The sequence below is a fragment of the Notolabrus celidotus genome, chromosome 4 (genome assembly GCF_009762535.1).
Source record: "Notolabrus celidotus isolate fNotCel1 chromosome 4, fNotCel1.pri, whole genome shotgun sequence".
Lineage (NCBI taxonomy): Eukaryota > Metazoa > Chordata > Actinopteri > Labriformes > Labridae > Notolabrus > Notolabrus celidotus.
The window spans coordinates 34130512-34151963 of record NC_048275.1 but is presented as its reverse complement, the minus strand read 5'-3'; the positions used below and the strand labels follow the sequence as shown (position 1 = coordinate 34151963).

The window sequence follows — 21452 nt, the reverse complement described above, 5'->3', positions numbered from 1 at the left end:
TAAGGAGATACTTGAAGTGATTTAATAATGTGGACTTAAAAGGAATGAAATCAAAGATGTGGATTGCTATGGGTAATAAATGGCGATGAAAACATGAATATAAATCAGGTTGTATAAAAAATAAGAAAGTTTAAAACTACAGTCTTTAAATGAAGTAGCTGTAGCTGGTTAAAACTCATTAATATGCGTATTTTCACTACCAGTCACAAGTTTGGACACACTTTCTCATTCAATGGTTTTTATTTATTTCAATTATTTTCAACTTTGTAGATTAACACTGAAGACATCAAAACTATGAAATAATCTGGTTTTGCCATAATCTGGATTACAACAGTAGTCAAATAGGACTATGCATTGTGTACTAACCCTACCTCTGAACAACACAACTGATGGTCTCAAACACATTAAGAAGGCAAGTCATTCTACAAATGAACTCTTGACAAGGCTCATGTTAATTAGAAACCATTCCAGGAGACCACTTCATGAAGCAGACTGAGAGAATACCAAGAGTGTGTAAAGCTGTCATAAAGGAAAAAGGGGGCTGCTTTACAGAATCTAAAATCTAAAACAGATTCTGCTTTGTTTAACATTCTTTTGTTCATTCAATAACTCAATATATGTTCTATCAATTTTTTAATGTCTTCAGTATTAATCTACAGTGTTTACAATCATTACAATAAATACAAACCCTTGAATGAGAAGGTGTTTCCAAACTTTTGACTGGTTGTGTAGTTGTAGATAAATTGTATTGAATTATAAAAAAAATGAAATATCGGAGTAATCGGTGAATATGTGTATTATTATAATTATTGTATTTGGTTTTTTTTTTTACTCTGCTTTGGAAATTAACCAGGGCCGGCCCGTGGCATAGGCAAAATCTAGGGGCGCCAGCCGTCCATAGGGGGCGCCGCTTGCACCCTAAATTAGTGAGGAGGAAATTTGAAGATAATAGAAAAAATAATATTTCTGTATCTGATATAATTTGGGGTTAAATTCCAGAGTGATGCCAGTATACATTTTAAAGCTTGTGAGTCACTTTTGGTTTTAAAAAGAAATGGGTTGCAAAGCAGTTTTTGAAGTTTTACACTTTGGAAGCTGTTAACCTAATTAGATAGAAAATGTAATGTTGGAGCCATGAAGGGATTTGAGTGTTTATATCATCTTATTTTGAGGTTTAGGCTAGGATATTGTTTGTATACTTTTGTGGTGTTATTTTTGTTGTTTGTTTACAATATGGTTTATTGTGGGATCAGTTAATTAGGTTATTTACGGGTCATGTGTTAGGGGCGGGGATATTGAGTTCATTTCGGTCACCTGTGTTCTTTTGTTTTGCGGGTAGAGAGAGGGGGTAAGCTGGGTCTCCGTACTTTTTGATACCGCTTAGTTTTCGCTATTTACGCTTAATTTACGCTCAGTTTATGCTATTTATCACTTATTTTTGCTATTTTCTGTTTGTGCACTTTATCATGAGTTGATTATCCTTTTTTGGTAATAAAAGGTTAAACTTACTTTTTTGTGCATAGTGATTTTTGCTTTTTAGCGCGTCTGACAATAACTAGGCCCAGCGTCAGCCTCTCAGCGGCTTTTGGCTCTTTGTAGTCGCTACATGTAGGCTAGCCTGAAATAAGCATTTTGCTTCTGGCTTTTCAGTCTTCACTTAATACATGACTGTTGCTTTGTTGAAAGTGTCAGTACTCTGAAAATTATTGTGTTATATAATGACTGAATAAATTCTACTACTATTACATTATATGTATTTTGAAATTGTGTCATTTATGTCCTGCTAAATATCAGTGTCATTACCATTTTATGAATGTTCTTTTAGAGGTCATTTTTATTTTAAATAAAGGAAACCTGGACGAACGTTACAGTATTGCCCCAATAATGACATTCAATGAAGAATATCCGCCCTTCTCTGCAGTCCGAGATCTTTTAAGCGTGTTTTAAGGGTTCCAATCATAGACTGTATAAAATATGGACGTAGTATCCGTGACGTCACCCATCTGTTCCTGAGAGCTGTTTTGAAGCAAATCGACGGCAGCAGCCATATTGGTAATGCGGAACTCAACCAGGCAGAGTGTGACGTAGTGTGAGCCTCTTAGCCAATGGCTGTGTGTTCCCGACCGGGAGTCACGTCAGTCATGTCCTTATTTGGGCAAAACTCGTAATCCTAATATCTTCTGAACCGTCACGTTAGAAAAAAATTCACTCCCCGTACAGTGTGTGCCATTAGAGAGATTAGCTTCATAGGGCCAAGCCGTTTTTTGAACCAGGCTGTAAACATGTTTATTAATGCTGCAAAGATCGTCTTTTTCCCATTCATATCTATGTAGTTTCCGGTGTTTCTGCAGCCAACCTCAAGCGGATTCTCGATGTACTGCAGTTTATAGCACTTCCGCATTTGCTTCATCGTTTGAGACCGGAGTTTGCCGCTTGGTTCCAATTGATGTGTGTATTTCATGATACGAGGAGAGCATTTCAAGAATCACACTATATGTATGTCACTTGTTGAAGTATTGTGCTATCAACTCAAGCTGCTCTTCCTTCCTGGTGAACACTTGAAATTTTGCGCTGGCTCTGCCACTGCGGTATCCAGTGTAAACAGGAAATGATAAATGACTGATACCGGACAGACTTGTGTTTAGCCAATCACAAACAAGTACCATGGTCCTACCCTTTCCGGTTTCTTGAAATTTATTTTGTGATTCTGGAATGTATTTTGTGATTCTGGAATGTATTTTGTGATTCTGGAATGTATTTTGTGATTCTGGAATGTATTTTGCGCTTTTGAAATGTGTATTACTATTGGCCTTCAGGGCCACCATACCAAGACGGTTAGGGCCGGCTCTGGCAATTGCCAATAAAGCAATATATGAACTGCACTGAAATAATATACGATCTCTGTTTGGCGGACTTGTATCGGAAGAAGTTCCAATGTCCGAGGGTTTTTTCGGTCCTTGAACGCACCATAATACGTGTCTCCTTTCCCAGCTTCCTCTGCACTTCCGGCTTCAAACCGCAGAAGTGTCAGACTCAACGAAAACAAGATGCGATAGTTTAACTTTGTGGCTGAGCTGTGATCTATGACAGCGATATTAACGCTACACCTTTCGGACCACTTCATGTAAATGTTATCTCTGAGCCCCGGACAATAATAACAAAGCAAGCATGCAGTTCTCTCCCACCAACGGAGACTTCACGTTCGTCTCTTCGACAGAGGCTGAAGGTAAGCTAAAGTCCTCCTCAGCTAGCAGGCCCTGAGGGGCGAACACCTTATCCCTTGACATGTTTGATCTAATATGCCAGACAGCAGCTCAAACAACTCAACACATGTCTGGATATGTAGATGCAGGCTAGCTTGTGGGCCCTCCCTGCTCTGTGTAATGGCCTCTCTGTCTGTACAATGCTATCCTCAGCTAACAGGGACGATCATACGTGTCGCCCATGAACACAGCCAACAAATCTACTCTGTTTATAATCTGTCTCACCTTCAAAGTTACAAGGCTGTTTAAAGAATCATGCCATACCACGTTAGACTTCTAGATCTTATAAAGCACAGTATTATTTAAAGCTGTTTTCAACATGTTTGTTTACATTGTGCACTTGTCTTCACCTTGTTTGCAGTGTTGAAACTTTCCAACACCGGATCTAGTAAAACCTGCTGATGGTGGAGTGGAAAACATAGGAATGTGTTGACTTACAAAAGATTTAAGACTAACATTTCACTGGAAGTTAGCCCCTGAAGTCCAGAATTTATATATATGTATATATATGTATATATGTATATTCACACAACCACAGTTGACCAAAGTGCTGTACAAGCTTAAAAACACAATCAATAAAACCAAATATTTGTTTAAAAGTTTAGATATTAAGAAAGCAATAGATAACACAAAAAGCACAATAAATAAATGCAAGATAAAATGTCTGGATGTCTCACTCTGCAGGTATTAAAAGCCAACACAAAAGCTCTGTCACCTCTTGTTTTGAGCCAGGATCTTGGCACATCTAGACCTGAGTGCTCTGGCTGGAGCATGCAGGTTTAAACGCTTATTCAAGTATGATGGTGCTAGCCGCATGTTAACTTTTAAAAACCAACACCACAATTTTGAACCAAGTGACAACCTCCAGTCTTAAAATATGAAGCCCATGCAGAAGTGTTATAAACTGCAGTTCCTCAAGCGCCCACTTGAGGCTGGCTGCAAAAACACTGGAAACCACATACACACCCATTCAAAGAAGATGATCTTTACAGCAGAAATAAACATGTTTACAGCCTGGTTCAAAAAACGGTTTGAGTCGGAGTAGCTTATTTATCTATCGGCACACAGTGTATGGGGTGTGGATTTTTTTTTCTAACTTGACAGTTTAGAAGATATTGAACTTACAAGTTTAGGTGTTTTTATATTATGTGAACACTGAAAGCTGGCCTTCTTGTGAAACAGTCCAAAAATAGCTTTAGTGTGTGGGCACATACAGAAAAAATAAACCATTATGTCGTCTGATCACCTGTGAGAGGGAATATTTACACACTGACTCTGATTCAAACACTGCAGGGGACCAGCTTACAGTCCGGTTTGAAAGTGTTGAAATCTATATTAAGTTATGAAATGATGAGTGTAGGAGCACTGTTTCACAACTAATTCACGTCCAGAATTACATACACATCACATGACCATTACTGCATCTTGAGCTTGAAAAGGCAGGTGTAAACAGACACACATAAAACAGGCCAAGATACATTCATAGAAAATAAAATGGACAAGACCAGGAGCACCTGTCACTTCCTTTGTTTAGTTACCTGCTGCTGGTCTAGCATGTTTGACTTCTCCCAATAAAGCATAACATGGTACAGGTGTGTGTAATCAGCAAGCAGCAACCTCTGGTCTCAAAATATGAAGCCCATGTGGAAGTGTTAAAAACTGCAGTTCATCGAGCGTCCACTTGAGGCTGGCTCCAGAAGTACAGGAAACCACATACACACCCATTCAAAGAAGACGATCTTTACAGCAGAAATAAACATGTTTACAGCCTGGTTCAAGAAGCGGTTTAGGGCTGAGTAGCTATTTTCTCGATCAGCACACGCTGTACGGGGGTAATATTTTTCTAACGTGACAGTTCAGAGGATATTAAGATTACGAGTTTTACCTCACACTAGCTTGACAGAAGTTAGGTTGAGTTCAACATTTCCAATTTGGCTTCCTCCGACGATTTGCTTCAAAACAGCGCTCAGGAACAGATGGGTGACGTCACAGATGCTACGTCTATTATTTATACAGTCTATGGTTTTTACCCTGATCATGTCTTTACCCTGTTTGCGTTGGTTATGTACTAGCTTTTCAGCACCACTCCCGTGTTAGAATATGCATGCGGATGGAGGCTGTAGGAAAAGATTCATGTTACAGATGTGAAGATTTTTAATAAAGGAGATGTTTTTAGACAATATGACACCTCTCCTCTTTAATCCAGATGTTTAACAGCATGGCTAGATACTTTGATTAAAGTTAACACATCCTGAGAACGTCTAACTAGATTCATGGAGTTTGATGTTTTTATTTTATTATGTCATGCATACATTCATATGCCCAGCCCGAATGGGCTTACACGACACCATGAATTTGTACAGTCCAGGGTCAGAGCACACAGCACGATCATTCCTTGTTAGGAAACTGATGGAGAAAATTATATCGGAATAAAAGAAAGTAATACAAATAAAAATGCACACTACTTAAAAAGACTATCTTGTCTTCTTTTCCAGGCTTTTGATACAAAATTAGCAAGTTTAAACACGTCAAAATCAAACAACCAATTTAGTTTCTGCACATCTGTCCACCACAATATTTCAGGCTTCATGGATATAAATCCTGAAGTGAACATGCAGAGTTACAACGGCTTTAAACTAACACACTGACTGAAACACAAAGGTTATAAAGGCTTTGACAGTTTAATGTAATGTCTGACAGTTTCAGCTCCAGGTAAGCTTCATAAAAGACACTTCATCAGGTTCTGAATGATTTGTATATGATGTAAGTCCGGTGCTCTCCATATTTCAAGATTTACAAGCCATTATTTATGATCGCAGAGCCATGCGTGACCTTCAGTTACACTCCTGCCCTCCTCTCTGGCAGAGCAAATGTTGAGTCACATGATGAGTGTGCTGTTTGAGTCAAAGACGGTCTCCTGTCCTCGCTTTTGGACTAAGATACAGAAAAGTGGTAACACAATCACACTTGTTTTCTAAAAGACTGTTAATAGACTTCTTATGTCTCATGTCTTTGCTGTTTAGTAACACAGTCTGGTAATGTCTCTGAAACCTGTTCCTCAGCAGTCTGTGATAAAACAAAGTCCTTTAAAGCAAACGTCTCCTCTACAGAGCTCAGCGGCACCATCAGCACCCCGGACATCAAACTGAACATGGGCAGTGAGAGCGTCAAAGATCCGTACGCCACCACCTTCCTGAGGCAGCGAGGCTATGGGTGGCTGCTGGAGGTGGAGGAGGATGACAGTGAAGAGAGCAAACCTCTTCTGTGAGTATATGCTGTGTTCTTCTTTTTAACTCATCCCTGTGTTTCTTCAATAAACGCTGGAAGCAGATACGGTTCTTGGTACTTGAACTAGAACTTGATTTCTGGGTGCCAGCCAAAGATGAGGTAATACTAGCCATGTTTTTGTTCCAAGCTTCAAACAGAGCTGCTGCAGGGACTGTCACACAGCTGTAAACACAAACCAACATGGGACATGCTTTTGATGCTAATGAAAGGAATGATATGCAGGAGTTTTGTAGACAAAAAATTAAATATGACCTTAAATGGACATTCATAAACCAGAAGACGTGTATGAGGCGCCCTGTCTGTGCTTTATAATTCTCTCACTAGCTTGTCTGTTTTATTGTGGTGAATATTTGGACAGTGGTGTGCAGCAGTTTTCATTTTGTGAATGAAAATTATTTAGTTAGTTCTTTTTTTTTTTTTTTTTTACATCCTTCAAACTTTGTTTGTTGGATTTTTCCACAATTCAAAAAATAACATTTTGTGTATAAATGTCTAAATAGAGAAAAAACACAGTCAGCTTCCACCATACAGGAAAAAAACAAACAAACACACAGAAACAATTAAAAAAGAAAATGTATATAAGTAAAATAAAACAATTAAAGAACAACAATAATGCTTATACTCATTATATATATATTTTTTAATTTATTTTTATTCGATTTATTTGTAAAGGGACCATGTACAATATTTAACATAAATGTCACCATCTGATGCATTGTACCAGAGTTAGCTTAAAGCTAATTTACATCTGCAGTCCCTTGGCAGGTCATCATTAAAACATCACATTGTAAAAACACTTGCTTGCACACACGCACACGCACACGCACAAGCACACACACACACACACACACACACACACACAAACAGTATGTATATCAAGTTAAAAGTATCAAATCAGTGGTTGCAGTGTTGAGTGTCCTTTAGCAGACTTTTCAGTTTGGTTTTGAAGCTGCTGAGAGATTCTCTGTTCTTAATGTCCTCCGGTCATATGATAATACATATACATACATATACACATTTATCATTTTTTGGTTGTTATTTTGTCAAGGTCCCTCTCCCATACTGTCAAAAGTGGACCATGAGACAAGAGTGAGTGTGAAGGGAGACCAAGAGCGGACATAAACAAAAACAAAGCAAAATAAAAAGTAGCAGGAAATAAACAATTGTTGTGTGTAACTAATAATACAATTATATGGCAGAATTTAAGAAGTGAGCTACAGTACTAAAATCTCACAGCTGCTCAAGCTTGAATGAAAATTGTGACAATAAATGTTCGTCAACGTTCCTTTTTGTCCATGACGAAGACGAGACAAGACTAGCTAACATCACAGATAATAAAACTGCAGGTACCTATAAGGACCATTGTAAAAGTGTAACACAGTCCTTGTATCATGTGTTCATATCACTTTGATTTGAAGCCAGATGAATTATATATAGCCCACAGTGTCCACAGAAAGAGTTTCTTTTTATTTGACATGGAAAAAGGCACAGTCTTCTGTATTACCACTCTTTACCGTGTGTAATGACCTTTCCTTACTCTTGTAGATCAGCAGGGACAGTGTTACATTAGTGCTAGAGTATTAGCTAAATTATTCAACTAAGATATTATACAAGCAAAAGTGTTAGAGTGAAATGTTGCAAGTTTTAACACTTAATACGAATATCCAAAGTATATTTCCGGCCTACTGCAAAGCTACATTCCCGCAAGGTCAATCAATCTTTATTTGTATAGCGCCAAATCAAGATAAACATTATCTCAAGACGCTTTTACAAACAGAGCAGGTCTAGACCACTCTATGTCAAATTATGAACAGAGACCCAACACCAAGACAGGGTAAGACTCAGTCTGACCCCACCTTAATCCATCATGAGCATTGCACCTTGCAGTATTTAGCGAGTTACAGTGGAGAGGACAAACTTCCTTTAACAGGCAGAAACCTTGAGCAGGACCAGACTCATGTAAGACGCACATCTGCCTCGACCAGGCTGAAAACCAGGGATTTTTTTTACTAAAACGAAACTTAAAAGGGTGAAAAAGACTTAAATGTGACCCAAACTAATGACACTTTCATCTACTGACTAAGACTAAGTCCTCTGTCAACACTCTGCAAGTCAGTGATGATTAAAAAAAACCCATAATGATTCTCTGTTCCCTGCTCTCTGTCTGTAATGTGTGCATCTTTATAAGAGACACATTAATGTTTTCACTTCCAGGATGACTTCACAATAAATAAAGAAATCATTTGGAAAATTGAAGTCGTCCAGTGTGAAAGCTGAAAATCTGCACCCTGACTGGCTAGCATGTATTTTCTGTGTGTGATGAATATGACTTCACAGGACAGAAAATGAAATCTCGATCAGTGAAGCACAGAGACAGAAATGTATCTGATGTGTCAGTAACACACAGACCGGCTCAGATTGGACGGACACAGGTTGTGTTTTCTGGACAGTCTCGGTGCTAACTCATGTTTCCATGTTCTTTTCTGTGTGAGCAGGGAGGAGCTGGACATCGACCTGAAGGACATCTATTACAAGATCAGATGTGTGTTGATGCCGATGCCGTCACTGGGTTATAACCGTCAGGTGGTCAGAGACAACCCGGACTTCTGGGGCCCTCTGGCCATGGTGCTGCTCTTCTCCATGATCTCCATCTACGGCCAGTTCAGGGTGAGCAGGACATTCCAAACCAGCCCCACAACATCACCAGCATCCAGACACTCAAAACTGTTTCCTGCACTTTTTTGTGTTCGTCTTTAAGCCGTCTTCTCTCCGTGATGTGTGGACTCTGGGCTTCCCATAACCTCCACCTTTAGGAACTCTTTGAGGTTCTAGTATGAGATCCTGTTCTTGTGTTTCCACAGTACGTCGAACACATGTCACAGAAAATACTTCATCATAAGGAGTCTTAGTTTGAAGATGAGGTAAATGGTTCTGGGTCAGAGCTTTAATTCACCAGATGTGACTTTATTCTAGAAGTCATGGGATCAAACATCTGCAGTCTTACCTGGGCATTGTTTAGAATCTCCACCTGTGGGCAACATGAGAGCAGGGAGCTGGAGTCACTTTCAAAACGTCAGTACAGAGTAGGACAGAGAGAGATTGTCTACATAGGTTCATCTGAAACTAGAAGACGTTAGTTGACTTGTGATCATCTGCTGGCTGTCAGGTAAACCTGCTGAACACTGACCTGAGTCAAAGTGATGGCTGACTCCTAACGCTCAAAACCAGACAACTCCATTCTAACCAGAGACACAAACTGACTGCTGTGTTTTGATACAGTTCAGAGGTTACATGTAATAATATTATATTTAGTACAAAGTTATTTAAATGAGAGTAATTTTTCACAATGTGCAGCAGTTTACCTTCCAAGCAAGTTTAAAGTTCAATCAAACACTGCAGCATCCATCCATCCATCCATCCATCCATCCATCCATCCATCCATCCATCCATCCATCCATCCATCCATCCATCCATCCATCCATCCATCCATCCATCCATCCATCCATCCATCCATCCATCCATCCATCCATCCATCCATCCATTATCTTGACCGCTTATCCCGTTAGGGGTCACGGGGGGCTGGAGCCATAGACTGTATAAAATATGGACGTAGTATCCGTGACGTCACCCATCTGTTGCTGAGAGCTGTTTTGAAGCAAATCGTCGGCAGCAGCCATATTGGTAATGCGGAACTCAACCAGGCAGAGTGTGACGTAGTGTGAGCCTCTTAGCCAATGGCTGTGTGTTCCCGACCGGGAGTCACGTCAGTCATGTCCTTATTTGGGCAAAACTCGTAATCCTAATATCTTCTTAACAATCACGTTAGAAAAGTCACCCCCCGTACAGTGTGTGCCATTAGAGAGATTAGCTTTGTAGGGCCAAGCCGTTTTTTGAACCAGGCTGTAAACATGTTTATTAATGCTGCAAAGATCGTCTTTTTCCCATTCATATCTATGTGGTTTCCGGTGTTTCTGCAGCCAGCCTCAAGCGGATTCTCGATGTACTGCAGTTTATAGCACTTCCGCATTGGCTTCATCGTTTGAGACCGGAGTTTGCCGCTTGGCTGGAGCCTATCCTAGCTGGACAGGTCGCCAACCTATCACAGGGCAACACTGCAGCATGTTTGAGACAAAGTCAAGAGCTGTTTTTTCTTACGGCCAAATTCCACCCGATCTGTGTCTGGTCCGTCTCTGATCCGTCACAGCACCGGATCTGATAGGTTTCTATTCTAGTCAATGTGTTAACTTCCGCTGGCAGGTCAAAGCCCTCCGGATCAGATACACAAGACTTCTATTACACATCTATACATGACGCATCAAACTCAACAGAGCACATGGAGCGGGACAGGAAGTCAGGCACCAAAACAAAATGAAAACATCCGGTTAATTTTCAGAATAAAACACTCTGTGTTATCACCAGATCGTATTTCACTTAACTACAACAACAAACCGTCATGATGAGTGGAGCCAGGCCTGGAGTCAACAGGTCAGAGGTTTTCAGGGGACCAGAAAGACAACATGGATGAGGAGAGGAGGAGGAGAATCCTTGATTCTGTGATTACCATTGGAAAACCTCGGTCACATGACTCCAGCTGTCCGGTGGTCCTGCTCCATGCTGCGTTCTGAAAACACAACCGGTGGGTGTTGACGGATGACAGAGCATGGAGCTGTACTGGACAGGGATCTGGTGGAAGTCCCGGGTTATGCTACCATAAAGAGGCAAACTGCGGTCTTAAAATATGACTCAGATGTGGAACTATTAAAAACTGCAGTTCATCAAGCATCCACTTGAGGCTGGAAACCACATACACCAGAAACCACATACAAACCCATTTAAAGAAGACGATCTCTGCAGCAGAAATAAACATGTTTACAGCCTGGTACAAAAAACGCTTTAAGTCGGAGTAGCTTAATTATCTATCGTCACACACTGTACGGGGTGTGGATTATTTTATAACTCGTTATCTTTGAAGAGAATAAACTTATGAGTTTTGCATAATTACAGGCACAGCTGACTCGACTGACAGGCGGTCACCCTGTACCTGTTAGCGAGGATGCTAAAGGCCCGCCTCAACTCCAGGTCTTTGCGTCATACTAGGTCGACTGAAGTTTGTTTTTGCGGCATTTCCTTTCTTGTTTTAAAGTTATGTTTTTGGGCTTTCAGCCTTTATGATAAAACAGCTGAAGAGAGACAGGAAACATGGGGAGCAGAGAATGGGGGGAAGACATGCGGCAAATGGTTGTGGCCAGAAGTCAAACCGGCGACCTCTGCAACGAGGACTATAGCCTCTGTATGTGGTGCGCTTAGACCACTAGGCCACCAGCGCCCCAGTTTTGCAGCATTTCCAATGTGGCCACCAATGATAGACCTCAAAACTCAGTTTAAGAAACAGATGAGTGACATCATAGAGACTACTTCCATTTATTACAGTCTGTGGTTGCCACCCAGCTATATCAGATCAACAGACCAGTCCAGCACAGCAGGGTGCATGGTGGTGCAGTGGTTAACACAGCACCTCACAGCAAGAAGGTTCTTCTCCAGCCAGGCAGGTGCATGTGTGGGTTCTCTCCGGTTCTCTCTTGGTCTTAAGACATGCTCGTCCAGTTAATTGATGACTCTAAATCAGTGCATGATTGGTCGTTTGTCTCTACATGTTATTCCCTGTGATGGACTGATGTCCTGTCCAGTGTACCCCACCTCTCGCCAAATGACAGCTGAGATAGGCTCCAGTCGCCCACAGCTCCGAACAGGATAAGCAGTAAAGATGTCGTATGGATGGAGAACAGCAAAGTTTATTACAGCAATGCATACCATCACTTAGCAGTCATACAATCTGACAGCATATTAAAATGTGAAGCCTGCTTTATATCTACAGACAGACAGACAGACAGACAGACAGACAGACAGACAGACAGACAGACAGACAGACAGACAGACAGACAGACAGACAGACAGACAGACAGACAGACAGGCAGGCAGGCAGGCAGACAGGCAGGCAGCAACCAGCAACCTCCAGTCTCAAACCATGAAGCCCATGCGGAAGTGTTATAGACTGCAAAAAGACGATCTTTGCAGCATTAATAAACATGTCTACAGTCAAGTTCAAACAACGGCTTGGGTCTATGTAGCTAATTCCTCTATCGGCGCACACTGTACAGGGGGTGATTTTTTTTTCTAACACAACGGTTCAGAAGATATTAAGATTACGGCTCAAACTCCGCCCCTTTACGTCACACTCTGCCTGGTTGAGTTCTGCATTTCCAATATGGCTGTCGCCATCAATTGGCTTCAAAACAGCTCTCAGGAACAGAGGGGTGACATCACGGATACTACGTCCATATTTTATACAGTCTATGGTTTTGATAGTGTTGATCTTTCAGGTTATTTCATAGAGAGGGCACTCTCACTGCTACAGCTGGCACACATCTGAAGCTTTGAAGACCGGTCTGACCCGTCTGCCTCCGTGTAGTTCTCCTCTTTCTGATGCTCCAAAATCCTGTCTCTTATTTTAATGCTGATCATAGATCCAACAACATTAACTTCCCTGAGGCCTGCACTACAAACACGTTCAGCATGTTAAAGATGAAATACCAGGTTATCTAGCTTCAATAGCAGCATCATGTGAGCCGTCTCATACCGCTGATTACCAACTCATTCAGTCAACCAAAGGTTTCTTTGAGTGTGTGTGCTTTGAACGGTCGATGTGTTGGCAGGATATGACTCGGCACAAACAGGGTTCAGACAACTGGGCGGCATATTAAACAAAGGGCTAAGAGTAGACAAATATGGAAAGTCAAACTGGTAATCCAGACTTAGAGCTCACAGATGCAGTTTGGACGACAGAAGGCAAAATAATTCACTGACTGTGTTAATGTATAAATTATTAAGACTACATCTTAATGCTGCAGCTCACCAAGACATGTTGGACGATGCTATGCTTCCAACTTTGTGTCAGCAGTTTGGAGAAAGCCCTTTTTTTAGTCTAACATGACTGAGAGTGCACAAAGCACGGATTGTAATAACATGGTTTGATGAGTTCAGAGTGGAAGAACAGAGACCTGACCTCAACCCCATCCAGCACCTTTGGGATGAACTGGAACGGAGATTGTGAGCCAGGCCTTCAGTTCAGCATCAGAGTCTGACCTCAGAAACTGTCTACATTCACACAGAGACACTCCATCATCTGTGGAAATCTTGAATTATTTAAACTCATCACAGTCCCTGTTGGTGTTATGGTCAGGCGTCTGAATACTTTTGTCCTCATAGTGTATTTTTATGTATGATTCATCATGATGGATGGTACTGTCTGCATTTATAAAATGATAACTTCACAGTTTTCACTCTGTGTTTTTATTCTGCAGGTCGTGTCTTGGATCATCACCATCTGGATATTTGGATCACTAACAATCTTCCTGCTGGCTCGTGTTCTGGGCGGTGAGGTAAGTCCGTCCGGTCAGACTAAAAGGTGTTACTGTGAAATAAAAGAAACATGTTTTTGAGAAGTCTGTTCTTGTTCTGTTGGGCAGGTTTCCTTCGGACAGGTTCTTGGTGTGATTGGATATTCCCTTCTTCCTCTCATCGTTATAGCCCCTCTGCTCTTAGTGATCGGAGGGTTTGAGGTGGTTTCAACGCTAGTCAAAGTAAGTACAAGACCTCACCACAACATATACGATACAATACAATACGATACGATGTCCTTTACTGTCCCCATAGGGAAATTTGTCTTTGACATCAGTGCTGCACACATTACCAGCTCTTTAAAAACATCACCACAATGACACAAGAACACACATAAATAAAAAAGAAGAAATACAATAAATAATACATCATCATACAACACACAGCAGAGGACCATAACACTGTCCCAACCCTAACAGGCTATTCACTATTTAAAATTCTAATAGAGATCGGCACAAAGGAGTTTTTAAAACGATTCAATTTACACTTTGGGACTCTGTGCCTTCTTCCAGACGGTAGAAGTTCATACTCAGAGTAAAGGATGTGCAATGGATCTACAAGTATTCTCTGAGCCTGCCCAAGAACACACTGCTCATAAATGGCCTGAAGGGAAGGGTTGCCAGTCTTCCCTATGACCTTCATGGCAGTCTGCACCAGGCGACACTAGGCGACAGAGTTTCAGCTGAACAGAGAGGTTACAGTACCATGCTGTCATCCTGTACTTGATGATACTCTCCAGTACAGCCTGATAAAACAAGAACATAGCCTGTTGATTAACGCCAAACACCCTGAGCCATCGTAAAAAGTACAATCTTTGCTGTAGGCGGGAACACAGGTTATCAATGTGTGTCTCCCAGCTGAACTTAATATCTAGGCGGACATCTAAATATTTGTAGGAGCCGACCTGACAGACGTTAATGTCGTGAATATGGTCTGTAAGTGAGTCTAACATCAGAGGGTTATTTTAAGTGACTTTGAGTAACTGTCAGATTGAGTTGATTTCAGCGACCCCTGTGGGCGGAGTGGTACGTCTTCTGTCTGCCTGACTGAGAAATCTCACCCTGCAGTCTTTTCCCCCTCATGTCAATCACTTAGTGAGGATCTTTGCCACAGAAAGTGCAAGCAAAGGCTTTTTCAGCAGCTTGCTGTGATACCCTTTTCTGAAATAGTCGATCTTGCTGCTTAACTCAACTCAACTCTTCTTTATTTATGTAGCACCCATCATACATTCAAGCATGCAGCTCAAAGAGCTTCACAAAAAAAACAGACAGAAAATAAAAGCAATATGTAAAATGATAAAAGGCTAAAACAAGACAGAAGAAAGTGATACGAAAAACTTAAAATAAAAATAAAATTATTACACTAAAATCAATAAAATAAAATTAGAAAAATAAAATCAGAAAAATAAAATCAGAAAAATAAAATCAATACATTAAATCAGATATCGAAAAATAAAATCATTACAATAAAGTCATTACAATAAAATCATTACAATAAAACCAGAAAAATAAAACAAAATCATTACAATACAATCAAATAAATAAATTGGAATCATTACAATACAATCTGAAAAATAAAAACAGATTAATACGAGAAAATAAAATTGAATGAGAATGAAATAAGATATAATAATAAAAATAATAAAGATGCTCAAACAATGGTAATAATGCTGTCCAGGGCTAAAAAGAAACTACTAGTTAAAGAGCATAAAAACAGAAATCTCTCTACCTGGCCGGCACTTGTGAGGGACACATGAGGAACATTTAACAGGGAAGTATTTGAAGACCTCGGTGATCGTGGTGGAACATAAAGTGACAGGATATCCATGATGTGATGGTCTTGTTTGCTTTTGTAGATCACCTGAAGGCTAAAGTATTCATTTGAGTCTGTTTCATAACCGTTTTAAACTCCTGTAAGAGTCATTAGATGTTGTAGAACTACATGTATGTATAAATAAAAGCAGCTAATGTTAGCATTAAAGGTGACATATCATGCAAAATGGACTTTTTAATGGTTCTTTACCTGAAATATGTGTCCCTGGCATGTCTACAAACCCCCCGAGAATGAAAAAAATCCATTCTGCCCCTGTTCTGATTTCTACACCTTTCTGTAAATGTGTCTGAAACGAGCCGTTTCAGACTTCCGTGTTTTTGTTACGTAACAACAATATCCGGTCTGTAACGGAGTCAGAGCTCAGAGCTTGTTCAACCCATAGACTGTATAAAATAATACTGAATCCCCCCTCCGTTTTTCATTACCTGCACAAATGTGTGCTAACAAGGAGCTTAGGAGGGAGGCATGCTAGTTGTAGGCTGTCTTAATAAACACAGAGGTCGGTTTTACTCCCCACGTCTGCAGATTTGAAGATCTAGTGGATGATTTTTATTTGTCATGGATAAGTGCTAGCACTAGTTAGCATAGCTACATAGCTACATGTTCATAGCTGTGTACCAAGACACACGTCTACATACTGACAAATACAACAACAAGAAACACTAAATCTGTGACCAATCCTTCATAAAAGGTCCTGCTGCCTTTCTGGCAGAGGTCGGTTTTACTCCCCACGTCTGCAGATTTGAAGATCTAGTGGATGATTTTTATTTGTCATGGATAAGTGCTAGAGCTAATTAGCATAGCCACATAGCTACATGTTCATAGCTGTAGCTGTGTACCAAGACACACGTCGACATACTGTCAAATAAAACAACAAGAAACACTAAATCTGTGACCAATCCTTCAGAAAGGTCCTGCTGCCTTTCTGGCAAAGGTCGGTTTTACTCCCCACATCTGCAGATTTGAAGATCTAGTGGATGATTTTTATTTATCATGGATACGTGCTAGCGCTAGTTAGCATAGCCACATAGCTACATGTTCGTAGCTGTGTACCAAGACACACATCTACATACTGATAAATAAAACAACAAGAAACACTAAATCTGTGACCAATCCTTCAGAAAGGTCCTGCTACAGGCACCTCTCCGTCAGGATCAGATTCAGAGGGTTGAAGTAACGTGATCTCTGAGCAGCCGTGTATATTCAGCCAACATGTAAACATTAGATCAACGTGCTGGAGAGCCGAGACCACATCCACTTCCTGAGGGGGCGTGGTCAGAGAGAAAACAGAGTGTTCTGAGGAGGACTGAGGAAGAGGGCTTTTCAGGCATGTCAAAATCTGATTTCAAAGTGTTCTTTTGAGCATAAACTTTAAAGACATGTTTTGGGGACCTCTTAGACCAATATATATTGATGAAAAAAGCGTGATATGTCACCTTTAAGTATCCTGAAACAGATACAGACATTTTATCCAATAAATAATGATGAGGTGAAAGATTATGGGCAGTCGGGAGGTGGCCTGATCACGGTTAGGGCTCAGAGCTGCCTTGTCAAAGTTCACAACCCAGGTTTCCAATCTGAAAATGACGTGAATATCCTCAGTGAAATGTTCTCACTTCTGTGGTTAGCTTCAGCAGTGGGGCTGAAAGTAACCTTCAGAGCTGTGGGCTGTAAAATGAACACTGAGTCTCCAAATGACCCTTCAGAGTTCATCACAAGGTTTTTAGAGGGAGCTTTCCTCAGACTTCCTGCTCCTCTTCAGTTCTAACAGTCTCTGTATTATAATAAAAAAAACACTGACTGAAGCAGATCTATCTTACAAATCTGTGCCTCAGGCCTCTTTCACACACGCACTCCTGAGTTGCTCGTACATCATGACGGCAGGCGAAGAAATGGACACCTACACTATCATGAAAGTTTTGTACATTTATGTTGATGCTTTCTGTAAACAGATGGATGTGCATCTTGATGATTCTCCTTCAGCCTTAGAGGTTTTAGTTCGTCCCGTTGTGTGACGCTTCCCAAGTCGTCATTATCACCCCTGACCACACGCTCCTGGTAAATTGTCTCAAATATATCCTGCTGCGTTCTCACATCGACTCACCCCGAGTTCATGCTGAGATTTTACCCAGGGGGGCTTGCAGGAGACATTTTTAGCCATATGTGTTCACACATGCAGATCACCCTAAGAGATGAGGTTTGTTTGTGTGTGAGTAAATACAGCTTTAGACTCTTTCTGGTGGGACTTCAGAGCCTGAGCCTGACTTAAACCAAGATTCTTCATTATCCATCCAGTTAAAGTATTAAAAATATTCCTGACATGACTTCAAACCCAAAGAATGATTTAATCATCCAGAACAACGATCAGTTAAAGAGACCTCCTCATGTTATACCATACCACTGCCACGCCGACGACACCCAAATCTATTTTTCTGCTAAAGCCAAGACCCTAAATCAATTGTCCTCCCTCCATAACTGTCTGGCTGCCATTCAAGACTGGATGTCTCTAAACTTCCTCCATCTAAACCCAAACAAAACAGAAATACTGTCAATCTGCCCAACACCTTCACCACTGCAGTTCAACAGTCCACCTGCCAATTAAAACTAAACATCAAACCCACTGCAATAAATCCAGGAATCACTTTTGACCAACACATGATTTGCGTACATCATATCACCAAACTCATCCAGTCCTGTTTCCTGCAGCTCAGAAATAAAGCCAAACTCAGACCGATGCTTTCTCTTTCCGACTTTGACACATTAATTCATACTTTCATTTTCTCCCGTTTAGATTATTACAATTCTCTTTACACCTGCCTAAGTCAACCATCTCTTCACAGTTTACAGTTAATCCAAAATGCAGCCGCCAGATCATTGACTGGTACCAGCCGTCAGTCCCATATCACCCTGTTCTTGCATCATTCTGCTGGCTTCCTGTTCAATTCAGAATCAGTTTAAAGATCCTTCTAACCACATACAAAGCTCTGCATGGTCTCGCCCCCTGTTACATTTCTGAACTCCATGGCCCAATCTCAATGTCCTCCCTGAGCCCTGAGCGCTTCTTGACTTAATTGACGTCACCTGGAAATGATTGAGGGCAGGAGGCTGTAAGGGCTCAAACTGTAGAACTGGGAATGGGACAGCACTTTGAGACTTCTCACGTGACCTGCATGAGCTCATCTTAGCTGCATTAGGAATTTTATTGCACGATTTTTACTTTCCTCAAATTCAAGGCGCTTAAAGGCCCTGTGAGGAGTTTTGAACTGGCTGAGAAACAGACTGAAAATGATATTGATGCCTCTTTATAACCTTCAATAGCAAACAAGACCATCAGCAGCAACACTGACACCTTCTCTGTTGTAATTTTTAATGCCTGAAACCGTCCTGGGGGGGTAGTTGCCAGACCAGATGATGGACATCTTGCTTCAGAAACAGCCTTTATTTGACTGTTTTCATGGAAAATAATCACATTGCCTGATAAAGTTGACAGTTGAACACAACAGGATGAGGCTTTTGTTGAAAACACTACTTTTGCATGTATAGGACAAGAGATAAGAGGTATCACTTTGTCCACAAGGGGGGCGCCAGAATTGATACAAAACAAAAATTCCTCACAGCAGCTTTAATGGAAGGACTGCCTGATTGTCATGTGATCCAGGCTCTTACCGTGCAGACTGCTTAAACACAACATTTAAAATATATAAATAGGCTATATAACTGTTTTATATAAATGATACTGTATACACATATGTGTGAAGAGAAATAGATTAAGGCTGTTTTCTATATTTATACTTACAGGCTAACTTTTTTACCTGTAGATTTCATTGCAACTTTCATGCTTCTTTTTTATACTGTCACATTCCCCTTCCAAGCTTGTGGGCTTCCCCTGGGAATCCTGTGTTTCACGTCACAATGCTATGAACTATGGGTCTTAGCGGGAACGCGACTCAAAGTCAGTGGTTGCTTGAGGTTGGACATTGAGATTGGGCCCATGTCCCTTATTCCACTCCTCGTCCACTCAGATCAGCTCATGTCGGCCTTCTATCCATCTCTCGCTCTCACTATAAAACAAAGGGTGATCGTGCCTTTTCCATCTACGCCCCCTCCCTCTGGAACCTGCTCCCTCAAACCATCAGGTCTGCCGAGTCTGTTGACAGCTTTAAGAAATAACTGAAAACACATTTGAACACACAAGCCTTCATCAAACCTCCTATGTAATTGCTTTGTTTGTCTGACTATTCCTGCATATGTATTTTAATTCTGTCTTTCTTTGTTGTGCCTGTGAATCACTTTGTCAGTGTTTTTAAAGTGCTATATAAATACATTTTGACTTACTTACTTATAAACAGATGACCCCGTCTTGTCCCTTTAGGTGTAATAATTGTAGTTACATGTGATACGTCTCTAAACATGAATGAATAATTGTTCTAACGCTGTCTCTCGTCTGCTCTGATCTTTCAGCTGTTCGGCGTGTTCTGGGCTGCTTACAGCGCCGCGTCGCTGCTCGTCGGGGATGAATTTAAAACGAAGAAGCCCCTCCTCATATATCCCATATTCCTTTTGTATATTTACTTCCTGTCACTATATACTGGTGTGTGACTGGTGGAGTGGAAACCGCGGACCTTTTCATGGACAGTGACCCTGGAGCGTGGGGGTAAAAGAGTCAAACTATGGACCCAGGATTTTTTAAAAAGGTGTTTATTTCTTTTTTAACTCTGTTAAACTCTAGATGCTGGGGATGTCGGGAATATATATCAGTGTATATAGTTTTGTCCCTCATGTCATGGTCAATAAAATACTAACTGCTTTTACAGCTTAAAGCTTTCAGTATGCAGACTTGTTTACAGATGCAATACAGTTCCCATAGTGCTGCATTTCCTTGTAGATGATTAAGTTTGAAATAATCACAGGGTTATTTATTTAATGATTTTTGTCTTCTCTTTATCCCTTTGAAAAATGTGTTGCCAAATATTAGTGTGTACATGTTCAAGGAATAATCCGAGCGCACAGACAGCACCACACAGAAGGAAGGAGCGTTATGTTCTCCATTGATATGCATTGTAATGTACTACCAGAGGTGTCCATTCATGCTTTATTGTTTTCTGCAGACTTGTTTTCTTAATTTATGGAGCAGCAGAAGTACGTCAACTGGGCAGATTAGTGATATAAACCATGATCTCTGAAATGTGGTGCCTTGTTTCCCCTCCTCTGTGTCCTGTTTTTGACTGTTTCATTCAGGAGTATAATCATTTGATCCATACCTTCAGTAAATCAAAAGTTCTTTGTCACTTCATCTGGTATTTCATGACTGATTCTTGCAGTACACGTGGTTATAACACAGCTTGTCACAGTAATATATTAAACATTTTGTATAATGCAAACTCTATAAGATGGTCATACATGGGTGCCTTGTCATTTTTTAAGGAATGATTCCACTCACTATGTTGGTAAAATAAGCTCCTAACTAAACCTTAACATACACTACCAGTCAAAAGTTTGGACACACCTTCTCATTCAATGGTTTTTATTTATTTTAATTATTGTAAACACTGTAGATTAATACTGAAGACATCAAAACTATGAAATAATCTGGTTTTGCCATAATCTGGA

The 21452-nt window shown here is 40.6% G+C and overlaps 1 protein-coding gene across 1 annotated transcript; it reads left to right on the top strand.

Annotated features, from left to right (window-relative positions):
* Positions 1-2948: 2948 nt before the first annotated feature.
* yipf4 (Yip1 domain family, member 4) lies at positions 2949-21219 on the top strand. The gene is made up of 6 exons (XM_034682586.1): positions 2949-3226; positions 6374-6527; positions 9047-9218; positions 13913-13990; positions 14078-14191; positions 20304-21219. Exons 1-6 carry the CDS (start codon positions 3169-3171, stop codon positions 20439-20441), a joined length of 714 nt encoding a protein of 237 aa, XP_034538477.1. The 5' UTR covers positions 2949-3168; the 3' UTR covers positions 20442-21219.
* Positions 21220-21452: the final 233 nt, after the last annotated feature.

What these genes read in the sequence shown, in the direction of transcription:
- yipf4 (XM_034682586.1), top strand. Translation starts at nt 3,169, where the DNA reads ATGCAGTTCTCTCCCACCAACGGAGACTTCACGTTCGTCTCTTCGACA. An exon ending in CTCGTGTTCTGGGCGGTGAG is followed by an intron (nt 13,991 to 14,077) that starts GTAAGTCCGTCC and finishes TCTGTTGGGCAG; the next exon opens with GTTTCCTTCGGACAGGTTCT. An exon ending in TGGTTTCAACGCTAGTCAAA is followed by an intron (nt 14,192 to 20,303) that starts GTAAGTACAAGA and finishes CTGATCTTTCAG; the next exon opens with CTGTTCGGCGTGTTCTGGGC.